Raw genomic sequence first — 24,064 nt, 5'->3', positions numbered from 1 at the left:
ACCGGAGTTGTGGCCCTTGATTTAACAACCTTGTACTTTCACAATTTCATGAAGGTGCGCTTGCCGTCTGAAATCAACTCCTCTTACAATTTGTGGAGGAATTTCACCAAACTTGGCAAAAGGCTTTGTTATATGACAGTTATACGCATATTGAAATTTTGTTTAATTTGCGCAAATTTTCCTAGAGTTATGCCCTTGATTATTAACAAACTTGTACTTTGGCAATTTCATCAAGGTGTGCTTGCTTTCTGAAATCAACTTCCCTCACAATTTTTATCCCCCTCTGTCTGTCTGTCTGTCTGTCCCGGGAAGGGTGCTCACCTTCCGAAATCAACTCCTCTCACAATTTTTGGAGGAATTTCACAAAACTTGGCAGGATTCTTTGCTATATGTCGATAATATGCGTATTGCAATTTCGTTCAATTCAGTCGTGTTTTATCAGAATTATGGCATAGTTGCCAGCAGGGGATATTGTGTTCTTAGAGCACTCTTGTTCAACAAAACTCAAACTTTAACTGAAAAAAAACAACAACCCCAAAACAAACCCAACTACCCAATGCCACATTATGGTGCATGTGTTATAACCCATTACTTGATCTGCAATTTTAAGAGCTGGGTTTATCATCTCTTTTGACTTTCTTTTGATGAAATGAAACTGAAATAAAACAAGTTGGACATGATAAGGGTTCCAGAATCAAGTAGTTCGGAGTAGGGATGGCGAAAACTAAAAAAAAATCTTGACCGACCACCGAGCCTCATTAGCCGGTTAAAGTCGGTTAACCTACGAATTTAAAATTCTAGAATTGGAATTATTAGAATCTATTCTAAATCTAACCGCGAGCATCCGCACATTCAGTCCCAGTCGCTGCCCTCCACTCACATTACCTTTTCTACAGCGCGAAACGTTTAGTCAAACGCGGCACTGATGTCGAGGGGTTTGTATTGGAGCGGAGGACAAATGGCTCCAGCTTAGAGACAGTTTCAGTTGGCCATGATGGCGTTGAAAATAAAGTCAAGTGCTAGAAGAAGTACATAACATTCAGTGATGGGAATAACGGCGTTAAAATAAAGGCTGTTATAACGCCGGGTAATCTAATTAATTAGCTACAAAAAATTGATGGTATTGAAGGTGCTCTGAAGCCGTCACCGACTTGGCTCACAGACATAAAAGCTGCGTTTGTCACTCCCCCTCCAGACACTGCTGTCACTTCATTCTCTCCCCTTCCCTCCAAAAGTTGGCATCTGCGCCTTTAGTTTGTGTGGAGAGATATGATCTGCAATAACATGCATTGTTGGCTACAGACCGAAACATACTTTCAGAATGCACTGGCCAAGGCAGGACTAAACTCGATGTGCCTTCTGATAATAATTTAAAAAAAAAACAGAACGGCGCGCCTTTTGGTGGATGCCGCCTTTTTCATGGCTGAATCGCGCAGATCCAATTTTTTTTTTTTGGGGGGGGCGTTGGAGTGTCTGATTATAATTTCAGAGTAAATTCTGTATTAAAATTACTAAATAAGCAAATGCCATTACAGTCCATGAAACATAGGAAGTATAAGTATGAGAAGAAAACAGTAAATCAGAAAGCTGCGCACGTTTGCGCCAAAGCTGCGCAAATGCGCGCAGCTTTCTGATTTACTGTTTTCTTCTCATACTTCCTATGTTTCATGGACTGTAATGGCATTTGCTTATATACAGAATTTACTTTGATGAAATAATAATCAGACACTCCAACGCCCCCCCCCCCCCCCCCCCCCCCAAAAAAAAAAAAAAATCGGATCTGCGCGATTCAGCCATGAAAAAGGCGGCATCCACCAAAAGGCGTGCCGTTCTGTTTTTTTAAAAAATTATTATTAGAAGGCACATCGAGTTTAGTCCTGCCTTGGCCAGTGCATTCTGAAAGTATGTTTCGGTCTGTAGCCAACAGTGCATGTTATTGCAGATCATATCTCCACACAAATTAAAGGCGCAGATGCCAACTTTTGGAGGGAAGGGGAGAGAATGACGTGACAGCGGTGTCTGGAGGGGGAGTGACAAACGCAGCTTTTATGTCTGTGAGCCAAGTCGGTGACGGCTTCAGAGCACCTTCAATACCATCAATTTTTTTGTAGCTAATTAATTAGATTACCCGGCGTTATAACAGCCTTAATTTTAACGCCGTTATTCCCATCACTGAATGTTATGTACTTCTTCTAGCACTTTATTTTCAACGCCATCATGGCCAACTGAAACTGTCTCTAAGCTGGAGCCATTTGTCCTCCGCTCCAATACAAACCCCTCGACATCAGTGCCGCGTTTGACTAAATGTTTCGCGCTGTAGAAAAGGTAATGTGAGTGGAGGGCAGCGACTGGGACTGAATGTGCGGATGCTCGCGGTTAGATTTAGAATAGATTCTAATAATTCCAATTCTAGAATTTTAAACTCGTAGGTTAACCGACTTTAACCGGCTAATGAGGCTCGGTGGTCGGTCAAGATTTTTTTTTAGTTTTCGCCATCCCTAGTCAGGACTACTTGCCCACGAGCTAAAACCCCTCCACAAGCTAAACAAATGACCATAGTGGCCTCGTTCTCCAAAGCCACCCCATATGTTGGAATTTTCAAGATTGTTTTTTCAGTTTGTGCTACATCTTTGTTGAATAAAAATAGTCTTATTTCAACTCAATTGTGATTAATCACGAACATGAAAATTTAAAATGTGTTGTTGAAAACCACCTGTAAAGTTAACCAAGAATGTTATTTAATCTGCTGGGATTGTAGTGAAAACAGTAAAGAGTAAAAGTTAGATTTCATGGGGTCCTTTAGAGGAGATTTCAATATATCGTATATCGTGAAATGGAGAAAATGTATCGGGATATTCATTTTTTTTCCCATGTCACACAGCCCTAATTCAGACACACCGTCAACTAAAGCCGCCGCATATTAAGCGCGTGCCGTGTCTGTGTTAATCGACGTGTTTATCGGCAGGACGGAAAATGCCGAAGAATTCCGAATCAGATCGTGTACGAGTCAGGCTGTCGGTTTTTTCACTACTGCGCATGCATATAACGCATCTCGTTGAATATCACAGTAATCACGTTATCAAGTTCAATAGATGTGGCCACATTATCGCCCATTTAAACACGTGTTTTTGTTGTTGTTTACATCTACATCTGCCAAAGCTACGTTGCGATGTGGAATTTTCTGAAAGGTGTACAGAAACCGCCAGAGACGGGGACAAAGCGACCTCAGTCTGAAGAGGAGAAAAAGGCCGCCGATAAAGCGTATGAAAAGGAGAAACGACAAAGGACTTATAAGCAAACGTGGGAGCAGGGTAGGCCTTGGCTGCGATACGATTTTTATGGAATAATTAATTTTTTTCAAGTTGATTCCTAGTCAATATGAAGCTCCTAATGCTTTCTCTCTCATAAATGGTTAAATACAGAAAGCATGTTGGACATATTTTGGGTGCTATAGTCATGATAGTAAGTATATTTGTTTTCAATACTCGTACACCAAGTTGCCAAGTTTTCCAATATATTATTATTTGTTGATTATTATATTATGGTGCTCTGTGTTGTTCTCATTTATGTATTTAACAACAGTATCAAAATACTCGGGTCTTGAAATAAATGCACATTAGTCATGAACCATGGTAGCTACTCTCTTTTGTGTTATTTTTGACAGAAGTAAAATTCATCCATGAACAAATTTTGGCTAATTGATTTTCTGTTTGGCGAGTTACTTTGGAAGGTAACTAGTCCGGCTGGCTGGTGAAAAAACATATGAATTTCTAGGCCTGTATTAGACTCGTTCCATTGGGCAGGCAGATTCAGATTTGACTTGTCTGAACCAAACATTTGGTTGTCCCGGACAGTCGGACTACCGTTAATGTTGAGCCCTGCCATAGCCTAATCTGTGTATAACATTGCAGTAACTATGGCCAATTATATGATTTGAACCTTACTGTTCAAGGTTCACATTAGTGAGTCAGCTTGTACATTTGATTTACACAATTTCAGGAGTTCTCATAGGATACAAATGGATTTCCAACCCAACAGGATCTTCATGAAGACGATACATTTCTTGTGTAAATGCTCAAAATCGTGTCCAGTTTGAACAGTGAGCCCCATTGTACTCAACCTTGTCCTGCTAACTGGTTTAATTCTCAACACTAATCAGCTACTCCTGTCATGTATTTTCCATCTGTATTGTTTTGTTTGAAGAATTCAACATGAATCCAGGCGGCTGTTCCTTCTATCCAGTGGAATACCTGGTTTGAATTGTAGGCTTAAATGATGAAGTCTTCAAATTATAATATTTGAGTTTCAGATTTTTTGCACCTGAGGCTGTTGCAGGGAGACTAAAAGCACAGAGTGTTGTGGACAGACGAGCTGACGTCAAACGGACATGCGAGTGTTGTCAGCGCAATCGTTGAGCTCTGATGTGTGTTAGTTTTGCCCGAACTCTTCTGAAACATGCTAAATAGTCGTATTTTACTGAAAGAAGTGCAACGTTTTCTGTACTATCCTCTACTCAGGTAGGAATATGTTAATTTATCATGTACAGCTTATGGTCCTGTCCTGTGGTATAGTGTTTTTAACTCTTGTGCTATATAGATGCAAAAGGTTTTAGATTAAAAAAAAAAAAAAAAAGTGTATAACCGGCAAGGCTATTCAAGAAAGATTATACACTGCTTCTAGGAGCATGTTCACAAAAATCAAACTCGTCATGTGTAATGCATAGAGACGTATGCATCTTGTTACTGATCGACTCCCTGTAGCCATCTGATGTGAAGCAAGTCACTGCAATTGTTATCTTAGAAAATGGTCTCATTTAAGGTTGTCTGTTACGACCTGTATGAACATATAATCTTGAGTGCTAATCAAGAATCAGATGATTTAAACATTTACTGAAAAAAAGAGGCAAAACAGATAAGACCATGTGATGCACTTTGTCATCAGATCAGCATTATACGTACAGTTGTGAAAAATTTTGGAATTACACAGTGGTATAAGTATTTACAGTGGTGCTTGAAAGTTTGTGAACCCTTTAGAATTTTCTATATTTCTGCATAAATATGACCTAAAACATCATCGGATTTTCACACAAGTCCTAAAAGTAGATAAAGAGAACCCAGTTAAACAAATGAGATAAAAATATTATACTTGGTCATTTTTTTATTGAGGAAAATGATCCAATATTACATATCTGTGCGTGGCAAAAGTATGTGAACCTTTGCTTTCAGTATCTGGTGTGACCCCCTTGTGCAGCAATAACTGCAACTAAACGTTTGCGGTAACTGTTGATCAGTCCTGCACACCGGCTTGGAGGAATTTTAGCCCGTTCCTCCGTACAGAACAGCTTCAACTCTGGGATGTTGGTGGGTTTCCTCACATGAACTGCTCGCTTCAGGTCCTTCCACAACATTTCGATTGGATTAAGGTCAGGACTTTGACTTGGCCATTCCAAAACATTAACTTTATTCTTCTTTAACCATTCTTTGGTAGAACGACTTGTGTGCTTAGGGTCGTTGTCTTGCTGCATGACTCACCTTCTCTTGAGATTTAGTTCATGGACAGATGTCCTGACATTTTCCTTTAGAATTCAGTGGTATAATTCAGAATTCATTGTTCCAACAATGATGGCAAACCATCCTGGCTCAGATGCAGCAAAACAGGCCCAAAACATGATACTACCACCACCATGTTTCACAGAAGGGATAAGGTTCTTATGTTGGAATGCAGTGCTTTCCTTTCTCCAAACATAACGCTTCTCATTGAAACCAAAAAGTTCTATTTTGATCTCATTTGTCCACAAAACATTTTCCAATAGCCTTCTGGCTTGTCCACATGATCTTTAGCAAACTGCAGACGAGCAGCAATGTTCTTTTTGGAGAGCAGTGGCTTTCTCCTTGCAACCCTGCCATGCACATCATTGTTGTTCAGTGTTCTCCTGATGGTGGCCTCATGAACATTAGCCAATGTTAATGTGAGAGAGGCCTTCAGTTGCTTAGAAGTTACCTTGGGGTCCTTTGTGACCTCGCCGACTATTACACGCCTTGCTCTTGGAGTGATCTTTGTTGGTCGACCACTCCTGGGGAGGGTAACAATGGTCTTGAATATCCTCCATTTGTACACAATCTGTCTGACTGTGGATTGGTGGAGTCCAAACTCTTTAGAGATGGTTTTGTAACCTTTTCCAGCCTGATGAGCATCAACAACGCTTTTTCTGAGGTCCTCAGAAATCTGCTTTGTTTGTGCCATGATACACTTCCACAAATATGTGTTGTGAAGATCAGACTTTGATAGATCCCTGTTCTTTAAATAAAACAGGGTGCCCACTCACACCTGATTGTCATCCCATTGATTGAAAACACCTGACTCGAATTTCACCTTCAAATGAACTGCTAATCCTAGAGGTTCACATACTTTTGCCACTCACAGATATGTAATATTGGGTCATTGTCCTCAGTAAATAAATGAGCAAGTATAATATTTTTGTCTCATTTGTTTAACTGGGTTCTCTTTATCTACTTTTAGGACTTGTGTGAAAATATGATGTTGTTTTAGGTCATATTTATGCAGAAATATAGGAAATTCTAAAGGGTTCACAAACTTTCAAGCACCACTGTATTTTCATGATTACAATGGAATTGTACTTGGGGAGTGAAAAGTCATTTCTCTGAACTTAACCTCGAGCATTACTCTGGGGTTATTCTGCTGGTGGAATGGAAATCGATTTATCATCGGCCGTTTTTAATCAGTATAAACAAGGAATGCTGATATCGCTGCAGATCTGTTAAGATTAGTCAGGGTTTGTATTTGTAAAGTACCCTGATTCTGTGTTAAGCTGTCGGTGAACGGGGTGATGCGAAAAGGGAGACGTGTGAGCTCCCTGTTGAGCAAACAATTCACATCTGTCCACAGTGAGATTGAGAGAGGAATTAAACAGGCAGCACTGCTAAAACATATTTTTTGGTAGTAAAACACTGTATATGACTGCCACAATAAAAATATTTAAACCTTTTTATGAGTCCTTAAACGCTACTGTGGAGTGTGACGTTACAAAAAACTTCAATACTGAACACAGGCACCTAACAAACAGGTGGAAATTTCATTTTTTGTCCTCTGGTGAATCCTGGCTCTGTGATCTCTTGCCGAATGAACACAGTGAGGTTTACTGCAACCATGGAGCAGTAATCCAGACTGAATGAATACGTGGTCTATCCTCTTTAAATTGAGGTCTATAAAGCACCAGGCTACTTGACACCTTAAATTTGCTTTCAGTTTTCCTTTTTTTAATTAGCAATTCTATTTATCTCATTTTTTATTAAATATAAGTGCATTTTTGATGGCTATTTTGTCGCTGCTATAGCAAGTTATGAGCGTTTGAAATATGCTCTGTAATATATCAGTCCATATGTCAAAGCAATGGCCGTAAACGAGATTCGTTGAGACCTGTGCGAGGCATCGTAGGACGGAAGTAAAACATACAGCGGAAATCAAAGCGACCGACATCTGCCAACGTTGTCAAGACGCGCGCGCCCGCTTTCGAATGCTGATGTAATCAAGCCGGAAGTTGTGTCTCGTTTTGATAGCAATCAGGAAAGTTTAAAAAAAGTAGGCAGTAATCGTCATTTAAACTCGTTTTTGTGCAATATTTCATTTGGAAAACAGTTTTCAAAATGGCGGCACTGACACCTGGCTGACACTTCACGTTTCGAAGTCTCGCACAAGTCTCGTGAAGATCGCGCTGATAAGTGACGCCTGCCATGGACCAAACAACCTAAATTCATCTCATCTCATCTCATCTCAAGCCGCTCTATCCTTCTACAGGGTCGCAGACAAGCTGGAGCCTATCCCAGCTGACTACGGGCGAAAGGCGGGGTACACCCTGGACAAGTCGCCAGGTCATCACAGGGCTGACACATAGACACAGACAACCATTCACACTCACATTCACACCTACGGTCAATTTAGAGTCACCAGTTAACCTAACCTGCATGTCTTTGGACTGTGGGGGAAACCGGAGCACCCGGAGGAAACCCACATGGACACGGGGAGAACATGCAAACTCCACACAGAAAGGCCCTCGCCGGCCCCGGGGCTCGAACCCAGGACCTTTTTGCTGTGAGGCGACAGCGCTAACCACTACACCACTGTGCCGCCCAACCTAAATTCAACATGGCTCAAAACTGAATAGGCTGATAAGTATAATATTTAATTGCAATTAGTTGCCAATACGAGTCACGATATAAGGTTACTAAAACCGAAAATGCAATTGAATAACACGTTAATTAAGAAATAAAGCAAGTTTAAAAATGACTTCAGTTCTCCTTTAAACTCATAGTTTTACTCACAAAACTACTTTTAGTTTCACTGTATTTACTAAATAATTGAGTTACTAAATAAAATGTTTGTTTGTTCAGGTGTCGACAGTGCTGTAGTCGAGCCACTAAACCTCGAGTCCGAGTCCAGTCTCGAGTCCCCAGTGTTCAAGTCCAAGTCATTAAAGAAAATTTTATGTAGATATAAATATCTTATCCCAAATTATTATGGCATGTTACAAAAAATCCGAGTCCTCGTCTCCAGTTTACGAGTCCGAGTCATCAGTGCTCATGTCCAAGTCAAGTCACAAGTCCTTAAAATTAAGGCACGAGTCGGAGTCGAGCACTACAGGTAGTCGTCGACTTACGACTGACCGGTCGTAAACCAATCTGGTCGTAAGTCGGCCTATGTTAAATGAACGTAAGTATATTGTGATGTGTAATGATGCTGTAATCATCTTAAAGTCTTATTTTATCATTTTCTTATTTTATTACCTTGGCTCATTATTTGGTTTAAGTCAAACACTGCATACTACACTGCGTACAGTACAATTCGTTTAATATGTGCAAAACAAAAAATACGAAATACAGGTGTGAAAAATAGAAAACATTTTAGTTTGAAACATACCAAAATACAAATGTAAAACATGGCAAAATACAAAACTTAGTGACCGCTGGCATCACTGGTGCTTGGCTGTGGGTCGTCTACATAATCATCAGCTGTTGCAGCGCTCGGGCTGGCGGGAGGATTTGCTCGTTTCATAAACCAGGAGCTGGGGCGGAAACTGTTGTACGCAGCGAGAGGCTGGATGCTGGGCGGAGCCAGGAGCTGGGGCGGAAACTGTCGTACGCTCAGCTAGCTCAGCTGGGAAACACTTGCCAGTCATGTCGTCTTGGATATGAATGTCATGGCAATATTTGGACTTTCAGTAATTTCTTTGAACTGTTCTTTTTTGTGGAAGAATGATTGTACAGCATACATCTTTAATAAAAAAACACTAGAATTTGGTGCACAAGTTTTAATTTTCTTTGGGTTTTCTGAAATCGACACAGGGTCAAAATTATACATCCAGGGTCAAAAATTTACATACACTCACTTTTAGATTATTAATTCAGAGGTGCTGAAACTTCCAAAATGTCTTTTATCTTGCCAAGGCCAAGGTCTCTTAACTTCCTGTTAGTGATCATGATTGACTACAGCTGGTAGCGTCTCTGTGCCTTCATAAAAAGGGTTTGTTTACAGCACTCAATGGATTGACCAACACGCAGTAAAATGGGAAAGTCCAAGGAGCTGAGTGCAGATCTGAGAAAGAGAATTGCTGATGTACACAACTCCGGAATGTCTCTTGGAGCCATTTCTAAACAACTGCAAATTCCAAGATCAGTTCAAACGATTGTATCCAAGTTATTGTGAGGTGCAGTCACTTTGCCAAAGCACTTTGCTTCAAGAAAATGCAAACTGTCACCCTCAGCTGAAAGGAAATTGATTTGGATGGTCAGGAACAACCTGGGAACCACCATGGCACAGCCCTGCCATGAACTAGAAGCTGATGGATCACTGTCTACAGTTCAGATCACCATGGAATAAGAGGCGCTATCCAAGAAATAACCCCCTGCTCCAAAATTTACACCTTCAGGCTTAACTAAAGTTTGAAGCTGACCACACGGACAAAGAAAAAGCCTTCTGGAGGAAAGCTGTATGGTCGAATGAGACAAAGATTGAGTTGTTTGGCCACAATGAGCACCATGTACAGAGGGACACTGTACCAGCTGGTGGTGGTGGTGGTGGTAAGATCATCATGCTCTGGGGCTGTTTTGCTGCCAGTAGAACTGGTTCATTGCACAAAGTGGATGGAATAATGAAGAAAGAGGACTACCTCAGAATTCTTCAGCATAAACCATCAGAAACTCGAAAATGACTTGGGAGTTACAGCAGGACAATGAACCCAAGCACGCATCAGAGCTGGTTGTGGAGGATAAAGCAGGCTAACATTAAGCTTAAAACAAGTTCTGACTTCAACCCTATTGAAAATATATGGACCGTGCTTATAAGTCGAGTCCATGCCAAGAAAAAAAACCCACATTTAATTGAACTCTACTGATTCTACCATGCACTGTAAGCCCGGACTTTGTATTTAATTAAATGTTTTAATACAATGTACGTAAAAATTTAAGTTTGATTGCATTACTAAAAAAAATTAAGTATATTCTACTAATTTGTACACATAGTCAAAAGTGTTAATAAGTTTAAGTTGAATGGCCTTAAAATTCTAAGTTTTAGTCATGACCACACCTCTTTTTTAATCTGCGCAGAGTTGTGAAGCCGCTATTTTAACTTTCCCAGATCAGCAGCAGTTACGGGAGGTTTGGTAAAATTCAGAGTGAGCTTCAGCCAACGTTTCTTCTCTGAACTTAGTATTTTGGATCCTGACTGTCGGTGGGAATGTTTGTTTTAACTTTAAGAGCAGTGGAAATCGCGTGTTTGACAGTTACAGGTGGTATTTTACCAATTTCACGTCATTTTCATCTGTTGGCTAAGTTGCTTTTGTCACTGTGGAGAGCTCTCTGGATTTGGAATGGGACACTTTTGAAAACTTTTCGGATAATGTAAGTATACAGCACAACCATATCATAGGTTTAATCATTATATATTGTACGATTAAGTAGCTAACGTTAGAATTGACGTTCTTCCCCTATTAGCTAAGTGCTCACTAGCTGTTAGCTGCATTGAACACCCGACCGACAGCACAGAAAACGCGCTCTTCCACGTTGCGCAGCACAAGGGAGAAGGAGAGAGACAGGAAGGCGGCGGTCCGTTGGTGTATCACTGTTTGGATTTATTTGGACATGTTATTTGGTTAAGTAGGTTTTTGGTGTGTCAGTTCATCACTATTGCTTACCTTTTCCATCCTCTCTCTCTCTGCCCTCCTGTCTCTCTCTCTCTCCCTCTCTCTCTGAAAGTAAATATTTCTTTCAGTGAAAATCTTATGCATATTTTCTCAGTCCTGCCATTAAGAAAGATGAACACCATGCTGTCAGTCTTGTGAATCCAGGATTTGATTGTTTTTTTTTTTCTGCTCCTTTTTTTTGTAAATGTGCTATCTACAATAAGAGAAAAAGAATGTACATTTGTTTTGTTTTTTTGTTCATTAAAGTTAATATTGCTATTTATATTGCATTAAACCAACTTGGCATTTAGTGTAATGAACTTAATATGTTACATTTAATGATTATACAAAGCAATTGGTTTAGCAAAAGATTTTAAGTTAAATCAACTTGGTATTTAGTGTGTTGTACTTAAAATAGCAATTCCATTCCCATCAAGCATTTAAGTTTAATTCACTCAAGTTTTGATTATCTCATCTCATTATCTCTAGCCGCTTTATCCTTCTACAGGGTCGCAGGCAAGCTGGAGCCTATCCCAGCTGACTACGGGTGAAAGGTGGGGTGTTAGGACTAGGACTGTTTTGGCCTCTAGAGGCCGCTGTTATTTCCTTTTCATGTCGTGTTTATTTTGGCCTCTAGAGGCCGCCACTGTTCCTGTGTCTTGTGTTTGTGTTAATTGCCTAATTATCTTCACCTGTGTCCTTAATTAGTTTGTCTATTTATACCCCTGAGTTCAGTCCTCTTGTCACGGAGTCTTTGTGCTGTTATGTTTATCTCCAGTTTCCTTTGTACTGTGTTTTTTGATCTTCTTAGCTTTTGAATTTTTGCACTTTGCTTTTCTTTTGGATTATACTCTTTGGGTTTTTTTTGTCTTTTGTTTTGCCCTGTATATAGTGTATATAGTTTAAATAAACCTTTTGATTCTTTTTCTACTTCCGCCTCACGCCTCTGCATTTGAGTCATCCCCCTGGTGGCCTAGTGGGGGTTTGCTGGATTATCACACCAACGAACCAGGTTCGAATCCCAGCAAAACCCTAACAGAAAGACTCCGTCATGACCGACTCAGCAGAGGCTGCTTCAACTGTCTACCCGGCCAACCTTCAGGGAATTATGGCAGCTTTGACACGCTTCGGAGCGACCATGGACGCTCATGGACGTACGCTCACCAGCCAACGTGAGGCCCTCGCTCGCCACGAGGAACTGCTTCAGCAAATTGGGAAAACCCTGGCACAGCTGACATCTCTGCCTGCATCTCCTGCTCCTGATCCAGTTCCTGCTCCTGATCCAGCTCCCACTCCTGCTCCAGTGCCTCCTGCAATGCTGCCTTCTTCACCTCGCGAACCCAGCCTTCCTGCACCACAGAGGTATGACGGCAAGCACAGTGAGTGCCGAGAGTTCCTTACCCAGTGTCAACTCACCTTTGAGCTTCAGCCTACCACCTACACTACGGATCGCCGCAAGATTGCCTTTGTGATCACCTTATTAGCTGGTAAGGCGCGAGCCTGGGCTACTGCTATCTGGCAAAGACAGGGACCTGAGTGCTTTGATTTCCAGCTGTTTTCTGAAGAGATGCTTCGGGTCTTCGATCAGGCAGACATCAGTACCGACGCAGCCCGAAAGCTCATGTCCATCCGGCAAGGAGGAAGCGTCGCAGATTACGCCATCTCGTTCCGAACACTCGCAGCAGTAAGTGGATGGAACGAGACTGCCCTGGTGTCAGCCTTCCACCATGGTCTGTCTGACCCCATCAAGGACGGTCTGGCCTCTATTGGATGCCCAAGTGACCTCGAAACCCTCATCTCACATGCTATTCGTCTGGACAACAGGATGAGAGAACGCCACCAAGCCTTGAGCCCCCCCAGCCTCCCTACCTCTACCTGGAGACCGTCTACCTCCTTCAGTGACTGTCCAGAACCCATGCAAGTGGGTCGTACTCGCCTCTCCGCATCTGAGAGGGAGCGCAGAAGGAGGGACAAGTGCTGCATCTACTGTGGCAAGCCTGGTCACTTCCGAGCATCATGTCCCGAACTCTTGGGAAAAGGACCGCCCCGTCCAGCCGAGGGAGGGTTGTGACGGGGCCTACCCTCTCTCCCGGACTCCCTGGCCAAGGAATCTACATCCCGGTCTCCATCTCCTGGGGTGAGTCTGTCCACTCTTGTCAAGCTTTGATAGACTCAGGGGCGGCTGGGAACTTTATGGATATTCACTTCGCCCAAAGCATCAATATACCTACTGCACCTCTTGAAGTCCCTCTGTCTGTGTCTGCCCTCGATGGCCAAGCGTTAGGTGATGGAAGAGTCACTCAAGTTACTTCTCCAGTCTTCCTCCAGTCTCAAGGTCACAAGGAAGAAATATCCCTGCACCTGATTCCTTCACCTGAGTTCCCAGTTATTCTAGGCCTTCCTTGGCTTACTCGCCACAACCCTCGCATAGACTGGGTAACAAGCCAGGTTGTGGAATGGGGCCCTGCATGCCATGCCTCTTGTCTGCTCTCTAGCTCTCCTGTGTCTCCTGCCGAGCCCCCTGATCTCACCGAGTTATCTCAAGTTCCCACAGAGTACTGGGATCTCAAGGAGGTATTCAGCAAGAGCAGGGCCGCCGTTCTTCCTCCGCACCGGGCCTACGACTGTGCCATCGACTTGCTCCCTGGGACTACCCCTCCTCGTGGCAGACTGTTTTCACTCTCTCAGCCAGAACGCAAGGCCATGGAGGAATACCTCAAAGATGCCCTGGTCTCTGGGTTTATTCGACCCTCCACTTCACCTGCTGGAGCCGGCTTCTTCTTTGTCGGCAAGAAGGATGGGGGGCTCCGACCATGTATTGATTACAGGGGCCTGAATAAGATCACTGTGCGCAACCGATATCCCCTTCCGCTGATGTCCACAGCTTTCGACCTGCTCCAAGGCGCCACCGTCTTCACCAAGTTGGACCTACGGAACGCATACCACCTCATCCGTATCCGACAGGGAGACGAGTGGAAGACTGCCTTTAACACCCCGTCTGGGCACTACGAATACCAGGTGATGCCCTTCGGACTCACCAACGCACCAGCTGTTTTTCAGGCCCTAATCAACGACGTCTTAAGGGACATGATTAACCTATATGTTTTTGTCTACCTCGACGACATCCTTATCTTTTCCAAGACCATGCAGGAGCACCGCCACCATGTCCGCCAGGTTCTCCAGAGGCTGCTACAGAACAATCTGTTCGCCAAGGCCCAGAAATGCGAATTTCATGTTCCCGAGGTCTCCTTTCTGGGATTTATTGTACGGACAGGCCAACTCCAAATGGACCCTGCCAAGACCCTGGCCGTCCGGGATTGGCCTACTCCCAAGTCCGTTAAGGAGGTTCAGCGGTTCTTAGGATTCGCTAACTTCTACCGCAAGTTCATCAGGAACTTCAGTTCTGTGGCAGCACCCATGTCAGACCTCACCAAAGGGACAGGTGGATCTTATGGCTGGTCTCCTCAGGCAGAAAAGGCGTTCAAAGACCTCAAGGACCGCTTCTGCACGGCACCCATTCTGGTTCTCCCGGACACCTCCCAACCATTCATCGTGGAGGTGGACGCCTCGGACAGTGGTGTCGGCGCGGTGCTCTCTCAACGTTCGGAAGGAAAGCTGCACCCCTGCGCTTACTTCTCCCACCGCCTGAGTCCTGCTGAGTCCCGGTACGATGTGGGGGATCGAGAACTGCTAGCGGTCAAACTGGCCCTTGAGGAGTGGAGGCACTGGCTGGAGGGAGCACAACATCCATTCCTGGTTTGGACTGACCACAAGAACCTGGAGTACCTCCAGCAAGCCAAGAGACTGAACCCTCGACAGGCTAGGTGGGCCCTGTTTTTCAGTCGGTTTGACTTCACCCTCTCATACCGCCCCGGCTCCAAGAACACCAAACCTGACGCACTGTCCAGACTGTTCTCTGCCACTAACAGGGAGAATGAAGTCGGGCCTATTATCCCTGTGTCCCGGATTGTGGCCCCTGTCCGCTGGGGTATTGAGGAGGCTGTCCGACGAGCCCAACGCCAGGACCCCGGTCCTGGGACGGGGCCACCAGGCCTCTTGTACGTCCCACATCAAGCCCGGGCCAAGGTTCTCCAGTGGGGTCACTCTTCCCCTCTCACCGCCCACCCGGGAGCTCGGAGGACCCTGGACTTCCTGAAAAGACGCTTCTGGTGGCCTAACATGGAGAAGGAAGTAAGGTCATTTGTCCTGTCCTGTGAGGTTTGCACCAGAACCAAGAACCCACGACAGCGTCCCCAGGGTCTCCTGCATCCTCTGACCATTCCCCGGCGTCCCTGGTCCCACGTGGCAGTCGACTTTATCACGGGTCTCCCTGAGTCACAAGGTAACACGGTCATTTTGGTCTTAGTTGACAGATTCTCCAAGGCCTGCCGCTTCATACCACTGTGCAAACTCCCCTCTGCTCTTGAAACTGCGAAACTTTTGTTTAATCATGTCTTCCGAGTCTTTGGTCTTCCACAGGACATCGTCTCAGACCGAGGGCCCCAGTTCTCCTCCCGAGTGTGGCACGGGTTCTGCAAGGTCATCGGAGCCACTGCCAGCCTCTCCTCTGGGTTTCACCCACAGTCCAATGGTCAGACGGAGAGGCTCAACCAGGACCTGGAAACCACCCTGCGAGGCCTGGCTATGGATAACCCGACATCGTGGAGCACCTGGCTGCCATGGGCGGAGTACGCCCACAACACCCTGCAGTCATCGGCCACCAAGCTGTCGCCATTCCAGTGCCAATTCGGGTTCCAGCCACCTCTGTTCCCGGACCAGGAGGAGGACGCGGGGGTGCCCTCGGTCAACCAATATGTGAGACGGTGTCGCAAGACCTGGAGCAAGGTCAGGAAGACCCTCATACAGACCTCCAGAACCAACCAGACTCAGGCCAACCGCCATAGAAGACCTGCACACGCTTTCCGCCCTGGGCAGCGTGTTTGGCTGTCCACTAAGGACCTTCCACTGCGGGTGGAGAACCGCAAGCTTGCTCCTCGCTACATTGGCCCCTTCAAGGTGGTGCGCAGGGTGAACCCTGTCTCCTACCGGCTCCAGTTGCCCCGGACTCTGAGGATCAACCCCACTTTCCATGTTTCCCTGTTACGGCCCGTACTGACGTCTACGTATGCCCCTGCCCCTAGGAACCCCCCACCCCCCCGCATCTTCCAGGGGCAGACTGTGTTCACTGTGAATCGCCTGCTTGACTCCCGCCGGGTCCGCGGCGGGTTGCAATATCTGGTGGACTGGGAGGGCTATGGTCCTGAGGAGCGCTGCTGGGTTCCTGCTCGGGATGTCCTTGATAAAGAACTATGTCGGGACTTCCATTCGGCCCATCTGGATCGCCCTGGGAACGTCAGGAGACGCTCCTAGAGGGGGGGGTCCTGTTAGGACTAGGACTGTTTTGGCCTCTAGAGGCCGCTGTTATTTCCTTTTCATGTCGTGTTTATTTTGGCCTCTAGAGGCCGCCACTGTTCCTGTGTCTTGTGTTTGTGTTAATTGCCTAATTATCTTCACCTGTGTCCTTAATTAGTTTGTCTATTTATACCCCTGAGTTCAGTCCTCTTGTCACGGAGTCTTTGTGCTGTTATGTTTATCTCCAGTTTCCTTTGTACTGTGTTTTTTGATCTTCTTAGCTTTTGAATTTTTGCACTTTGCTTTTCTTTTGGATTATACTCTTTGGGTTTTTTTTGTCTTTTGTTTTGCCCTGTATATAGTGTATATAGTTTAAATAAACCTTTTGATTCTTTTTCTACTTCCGCCTCACGCCTCTGCATTTGAGTCATCCCCCTGGTGGCCTAGTGGGGGTTTGCTGGATTATCACACCAACGAACCAGGTTCGAATCCCAGCAAAACCCTAACATGGGGTACACCCTGGACAAGTCGCCAGGTCATCACAGGGCTGACACATAGACACAGACAACCATTCACACTTACATTCACACCTACGGTCAATTTAGAGTCACCAGTTAACCTAACCTGCATGTCTTTGGACTGTGGGGGAAACCGGAGCACCCGGAGGAAACCCACGCGGACACGGGGAGAACATGCAAACTCCGCACAGAAAGGCCCTCGCCGGCCCCGGGGCTCGAACCCAGGACCTTCTTGCTGTGAGGCGACAGCGCTAACCACTACACCACCGTGCCGCCCCAGTTTTGATTATACATTACTTAATTTTTTTTTAAGGCAACTGGTTTCCTCAAATTTTTTAAGTAAACTCAACTTATCCGGGCTTACAGTGAAGAGGATATTAAGATTTTAAATATTAAAGCAGTTAAGTGAATTAGACTTATCATATTAAGTTCTCAGCATTCTAGTCTTAAGTAGACTGCACAGTTTTTGTTTAGTTCATTAATTAAGTCGTTCAAGTTGATTGTACTTGACAAATTCATTTTCTCTACTCTTCATAACTTAAACCACTTAAGGCAATCGCTTTACTAAAGTCATTTAAGTGCACTCAACTTATCCGGGTTTACAGTGTGAAGAGTTGTGAAATATCCAGCCAGAATTCTGCCAGAAGTTTGTTCATGGTAAACAAAAATGTTTGGTCAAGGTGAATCTTGCAAAGAGACATTTTATCCAGATATTAGGTGTGCTGTGTGTATATTTTTGATCCTGTATGTATAATTTTGACCCTGTGTTCATTTCAGACCCCCCCCCCAAAAAAAAAAAAAAATTAAAACTTGTGCACCAAATTCTAGTTTTTTTTTTTTTATTTTTAAATTAAAGCTGTATACTGTACCTTTCTGCTACAGAAAAAGAACAGTTCAAAGAAATTACTGAAAGCCCAAATATTGCCATGACGTTCATATCCACGATGACATTCATGTCCTTGTATGTAAACTTCTGACCACAACTGTACGTAATAACATGTTACAATAATAAGGGCTACGAATCATGTGTGGTTTGACTATAGTGTCAAATATAATTGTTCTCCTGTGCTGACATACCTAAAACTGCATATCACGTTGGCCGTGTGTGGTTAGAGAAATTAGCACTCGTCTAATATAAAGCGTCTGTATTCATACCAGTCAAGCCCTTTTTCTAAACATTTCCTGTGGGTTTGTTCTTGCTTGGAACTTCACCACCGCAGTGTCACTCACCGGGTTGATCTCATTGGCCCAAAACCATGTGGTCTGACTGAGGGCGGGGTCAGTCTGGATGACAGCCACATTAGTGGTGGAGACGTTGATGATCTCATAGTGTGGAGTAGAAGAAGTGATGAATGGAAAGCCTGGTTTCATTCTGCTTCGGCTTAGAAACACGACACTCTCTCTCTCTCTCTCTCTCTAATTTATGACGTAGGAATTTAATCTGGTGCTCAAATGGCTCCTTTTCTGCTTACCAGGTAGTTACACATTGGCTTTCTGTTTGCAAATTTGAGCTTGTGTACTATATTCTACTGTAATGTCACATGCTGTGTCTCCTATCAAGTCTGAATGAAGTCATTTTGATTTAAAAAGCCTAATGATGTACGGTAATTATCTGTAAAACATGCTATAATGATACGACATGAGCGAATGTTACAGAATGTTTCTGTGGCGAGGAATGTTACAGGTTAGCAAGCTTTCTTCTGATAGTATTTCCTGTTTAACTCCTACACAGACTGGTTAAGGATGCCAGAGAGTTCTGTGTCAGAAGGTTACGTTATGTTCTAGGTTGCGCAACATGAATGAATGTGACCATTTTTATTACTGTTTCCGTGTTTTATTGTATTTATATTGTTGTGTGTTTTTACACTTTTAGCTTATTATAAATATCTCCAGTTTATAATAACGTGTGCCCATCATATACATGTTTGCATACTAAGCAGTCCACTGGTATGGATAATTAATAATGTGTTTATGACGTCTCTCAAAGCACTGGAATATCCAGTGTCCCCAGGCTTTAACAGTAGGTTTGCTAAACAAACTACGGTGTATTGACTCATCCTCCTGAAACTCCAAAAAGTGGCGTGCTGGATGTTGCTGACTCGTATCCAGTTCCTGTGCTCACTCTAGGACCCAAATTGTTTTAGCGAAAAGTGCGAAAGACTCAAATTTTTCTTTAGCAATTTGCAATTTCGCTTAGCAAGAAATGCTAAAAGAACAATTTTCTTCTTAGCAAAGTATTTTTTTTTAGCAAGATACAGTATGTTATGGGGCGGCACGGTGGTGTAGTGGTTAGTGCTGTCGCCTCACAGCAAGAAGGTCCTGGGTTCGAGCCCCGGGGCCGGCGAGGGCCTTTCTGTGTGGAGTTTGCATGTTCTCCCCGTGTCCACGTGGGTTTCCTCCGGGTGCTCCGGTTTCCCCCACAGTCCAAAGACATGCAGGTTAGGTTAACTGGTGACTCTAAATTGACCGTAGGTGTGAATGTGAGTGTGAATGGTTGTCTGTGTCTATGTGTCAGCCCTGTGATGACCTGGTGACTTGTCCAGGGTGTACCCCGCCTTTCGCCCGTAGTCAGCTGGGATAGGCTCCAGCTTGCCTGCGACCCTGTAGAAGGATAAAGCGGCTAGAGATGATGAGATGAGATGAGACAGTATGTTATACTTCTGTTTCTTGCACTGACATAATATTGAAAAATGAATTGTTATTGTGGGCGGCACGGTGGTGTAGTGGTTAGCGCTGTCGCCTCACAGCAAGAAGGTCCTGGGTTCGAGCCCCGGGGCTGGCAAGGGCCTTTCTGTGTGGAGTTTGCATGTTCTCCCCGTGTCCGCGTGGGTTTCCTCCGGGTGCTCCGGTTTCCCCCACAGTCCAAAGACATGCAGGTTAGGTTAACTGGTGACTCTAAACTGACCGTAGGTGTGAATGTGAGTGTGAATGGTTGTCTGTGTCTATGTGTCAGCCCTGTGATGACCTGGTGACTTGTCCAGGGTGTACCCCGCCTTTCGCCCGTAGTCAGCTGGGATAGGCTCCAGCTTGCCTGCAACCCTGTAGAAGGATAAAGCGGCTAGAGATAATGAGATGAGATGAGATGAATTGTTATTGTAGTTTGTTGGTGTTTCAATCGTGTTTGCAAACTTGTTTCCTGCCTTTGTCTTTCCATGTTCTTGATTTATGTTCATAGCATGCTTATTTATTCTTGAATCCTCTTATTTTGATCATTTCATCAACTGTATATATGGAATGAAATTGTGTGTTTAATTTAGCCCGCATAAGCCTCGGTCACAACCGGCTGTACGTGCTCCTACGGCCGGTCTACGTGCAAGAAACGCACGGAGGGCACACGTGAAACGCACGAGAGCGCGCGTGTGACGTGCTGATTTTCGAGTCGTAGACCGGCCGCAGAGGTTCTTTGTCATGTCAAACAAACTCTACGGGCGCTTACGGTTTTTTTCAGGTTGCAAGACAAACTTACGGCCAACGCGCGTCTTTCTCCATGAACAAAAAAAAAACGGCAGCGATTTGGGAAATGCCAAAAATCGCACGGCCAAAAAAATCGTACGTCCGGTTGTGACCTAGGCTTTAATCTGGTTTACGGAGTCCATGTTTTTCATTATAATTATATCTAACATCTGGTGTGATGTGCTTTGCATTCTTTGCTATCTATGCTCCTTTTAGCCCTTAGTCACCCTCTGTAGTATGCTGTCTGGCTGTGTAACATAACTGCATGGTGAGTGGCTTCCAACTCTATCAGGGATTTATCACACCTATGGGTGTGATAAATCTTTGATTCCATACATTGCTGCCTGAGCTATTAACCAGAACTTGTGAGTATGTGTGGATATACTTGTGTGGGTGTGTATAATTGGGATCCGTGTGTGTGTTTAGGGGGAGGGAGGTGTCTTTATGGATAGGATGAAGTAGGGCTGTGCCGATAGACGATGCCATCGTCCATCGACGATGGTGGTCATCCATCACGATGGAGAGCCACCATCGTGATACCACGCCCCCTCCTGTCATAAACATGCATATACATATCATCTGGGCCTATTTAACCTAAAAAGTTAGTTTTTTGTTAGTTTAGTTAGTTAGTTTTGTTTAATATATAAATATAACATATATTTATATATAAATATATAATTATATAAATCATTATAAAGTAATATCCTATTACCGCTTGTTCACGTAGGCTATGGTGCAGGGACGTGCTAGTGAACATAACGTGGTTACACAAATACAGTATGCTACTAATAATAAATTTTGACTTCATTTTTTAGCCTACACTATACTTTTAATGTAAAATTTGTCATGTTGTTCAAACAAATAGCCACTATTAACGACTTCAGTCGGGAAATATTGCACCTTATCAAACGGCAGTGAAGCGCAGACTTCGGCAGAAGTCAAATAACTTTAATCTGGTAAATAGGCCTACTTTCAGACACAAAATGGTCCACTCTAAGCCATAATGTCAAACCAAAGGGAAGAATGAAGGTGATTCTGATAAATGTAAAGACAGTAAAAAAAACAATATTAAATCATGATTTTAAAAGCTGGTGCAATAATTCAAAGACTAATAAATTGGAAAAATTAGCGCGTTCAAGTGCGCACTAAAGGCCGAAACGCATCTTCAATTGATATGGTGTAAATAAACGAGTAATAGCTTAAGTGTAGTTTCTTCTCATAGTTTGAATACTAGTCTTTCATTGTTAGAGCAGATTAATATCTTGCCTTGATCAGTGAGTGCTCGGGGAGGTTCATTTCCACCTGCACTTTGCGCAGCTCATTTCTCCGAGGCCAGCTGTGCGCAAACGCAGTGTTGACTGCTCGGCAAACTCCAAACGCTCGGTCTGTACTGGCCCTCTGTTGCGCAAGCGAGTTGGTTATGGCCAGGTTCAAATTGTGCCCAAAACAACTTAACCACGGCCATTTCAATTGCCTGATGGCTGTGACAATATTCGCCCCGTTGTTATGCAGGCGATCTTTTTCTCCTCTATTTTCTATTCGGCAAGTGTCTCGCGCAATGCGTCTTCTAAATTGTCCGCTGAATGTGTGTCTGGCATGAAACTCGTCTGCAGGCATTTGGACTGCATTGCCCACTCTCGGTCCACATAATGTACGGTAGCTGACATATAGGGCATCATGTTGCAGCTGGACCACATATCCGTTATCAAGGCCAAATATTCCACATCACCTAGCGCTTTTTTTTCTTTACGTGCCAAAGCCTCGGATGAGTATCTAATACTTTTAATAATAATAATAATAATAATATATTTAATAATGTGGTATTAAAATCCCCCCCCCCCCCGCCCACGATATGATCGTCCATCACGATGTTTGCACTGTAAACATCGTCGATGCCAATTAAGGGGACATCGCACAGCCCTAGGATGAAGGGAGCTCAGGGAGTTACAATCAATCTCATAACCCAAATATAATGATATTCACCATTAATTTCTCAAATGAAACACTTGCAGTCAAAACTTTGAACCATGTGCGTCAAAACGCTCTGAAAACAAGGTACACTTGGTCGATATATCCTGGTTCATCTGTGAGTTCTTTCAAAGTTCTGTCAGGGTTGATATTATGTAGAAAATACGTCTTTAGAATGGTTATATCGTGTTTTTATCCCTAACTGAGAAAGCTAACAGAATATTCTAATATGTTATCTCACTTTTTAGATAAGTTTTTGTCATACGTAAAGTCGGATAATTTATTTTAAACAAACCTCACTATAATCTTGTTCACTAATGAGCGAGAATTGCCGACATTATCAGCGCAACTCGGAAATTGATCATTTTATATGTAAGGTCCGATGCTATTGGAAGACGTAATTTGCGGTCAACCAATAAGAAGCTTCGAAACTCGGGGGCGTTGGTTATAAATCAAAACATCGAAGATGGACACGAAAGGTACGGTTTATCTTGAGAAATCGCAATTGTTTGATGGATTTTGCTTAAACTTTAAATGACTTTCGCATAAAATGCGAATACAGAAGATTTTCTTTTTGCAAATGTGAATAAAACTTCGCAATTTGCGGACGTGCGAGCGGCTAGCGGCTGAGCCCAGAGTTAGTACAGGTGGAAATAATTGGGTTTGTTTGTGATTTTCAGAATGATGCGACCGGATGATGCCAACATCGCGGGTAATGTCCACGGTGGGACCATCCTGAAGATGATTGAGGAAGCTGGGTGCATTATAGGAACTCGCCACTGTAATACTCAAACTGGGGTGAGTTACACTCATCTAAACTAGATTAATATTCTGGTCATTTTCACTGCCGTTTTTTTGCAACAAATTGGCAGGGTTTGTGGTGTTTTTGCAATATTATTTCCTCAGTCAGATGTATATGGGTATGTACAGTGGATATAAAACGTGTACACACCCTGTTAAAATAATAGGTTTTTCTGATGTAAAAAAAAAATCAAAATGAGAGCACGATAAATAATTTCAAAACTTTTCCCACCTTTAATGTGACCTATAACCTGTACAATTCAATTGAAAAACAAACAAATCTGTTACGGGGGAAACATAAAAAAACGTACAATAAGCTGGTTGCATAAGTGCGCACACCCTTAAACTAATACTTTGTTGAAGCATCTTTTGATTTAATTACAGCATTCAGTCTTTTTGGGTTCACACCTGCCATCAGTTAAAATGACTCTGATTAACCCCAAATAAAGTTTAGACATTTACTCCGTTGCATCCTCCAGCAAACGCCAGGGTTCACAGAGAGCTAACAAAGCATCAGAGGGATCTCATTGTTGAAAGGGATCAGTCAGCAGAAGGATACAAAAAAAATTTCCACGGCATTAGATATACCATGGAGCACAGTGAAGACAGTCATCAAGAAGTGGAGAAGATACGGGACAACAGTGATATTATCAAGAACTGGATGTCCCTCCAAAACTGATGAAAAGACAAGATAAAAACTGGTCAGGGAGGCTGCCAAGACACCTACAGCAACACTGAAGGAGCTGCAGGAATTTCTGGCAAGTACTGGTTGTGGACT

General features: G+C 43.6%; 1 protein-coding gene across 4 annotated transcripts in view; it reads left to right on the top strand.

The window, feature by feature from the left end:
• The window catches only part of acot7 (acyl-CoA thioesterase 7), a 305,552-nt gene that overhangs the window by 52,873 nt on the left and 228,615 nt on the right, over window positions 1-24,064 (top strand). For 3 of the 4 annotated variants that reach the window (XM_060931526.1, XM_060931523.1, XM_060931524.1), the window contains exon 2: window positions 23,166-23,283. In XM_060931526.1, the coding sequence (XP_060787509.1) occupies window positions 23,166-23,283 (118 nt within the window). Of the gene's footprint in view, window positions 1-18,394; window positions 18,540-23,165; window positions 23,284-24,064 lie in introns of those variants that run through there. The other variant, XM_060931525.1, reaches the window with a different exon arrangement.

Source organism: Neoarius graeffei, chromosome 10, assembly GCF_027579695.1.
Source record: "Neoarius graeffei isolate fNeoGra1 chromosome 10, fNeoGra1.pri, whole genome shotgun sequence".
Taxonomy (NCBI): domain Eukaryota; kingdom Metazoa; phylum Chordata; class Actinopteri; order Siluriformes; family Ariidae; genus Neoarius; species Neoarius graeffei.
Note: the sequence above shows the minus strand (reverse complement) of the source record. Positions and strands in the feature narration are given on the sequence as shown.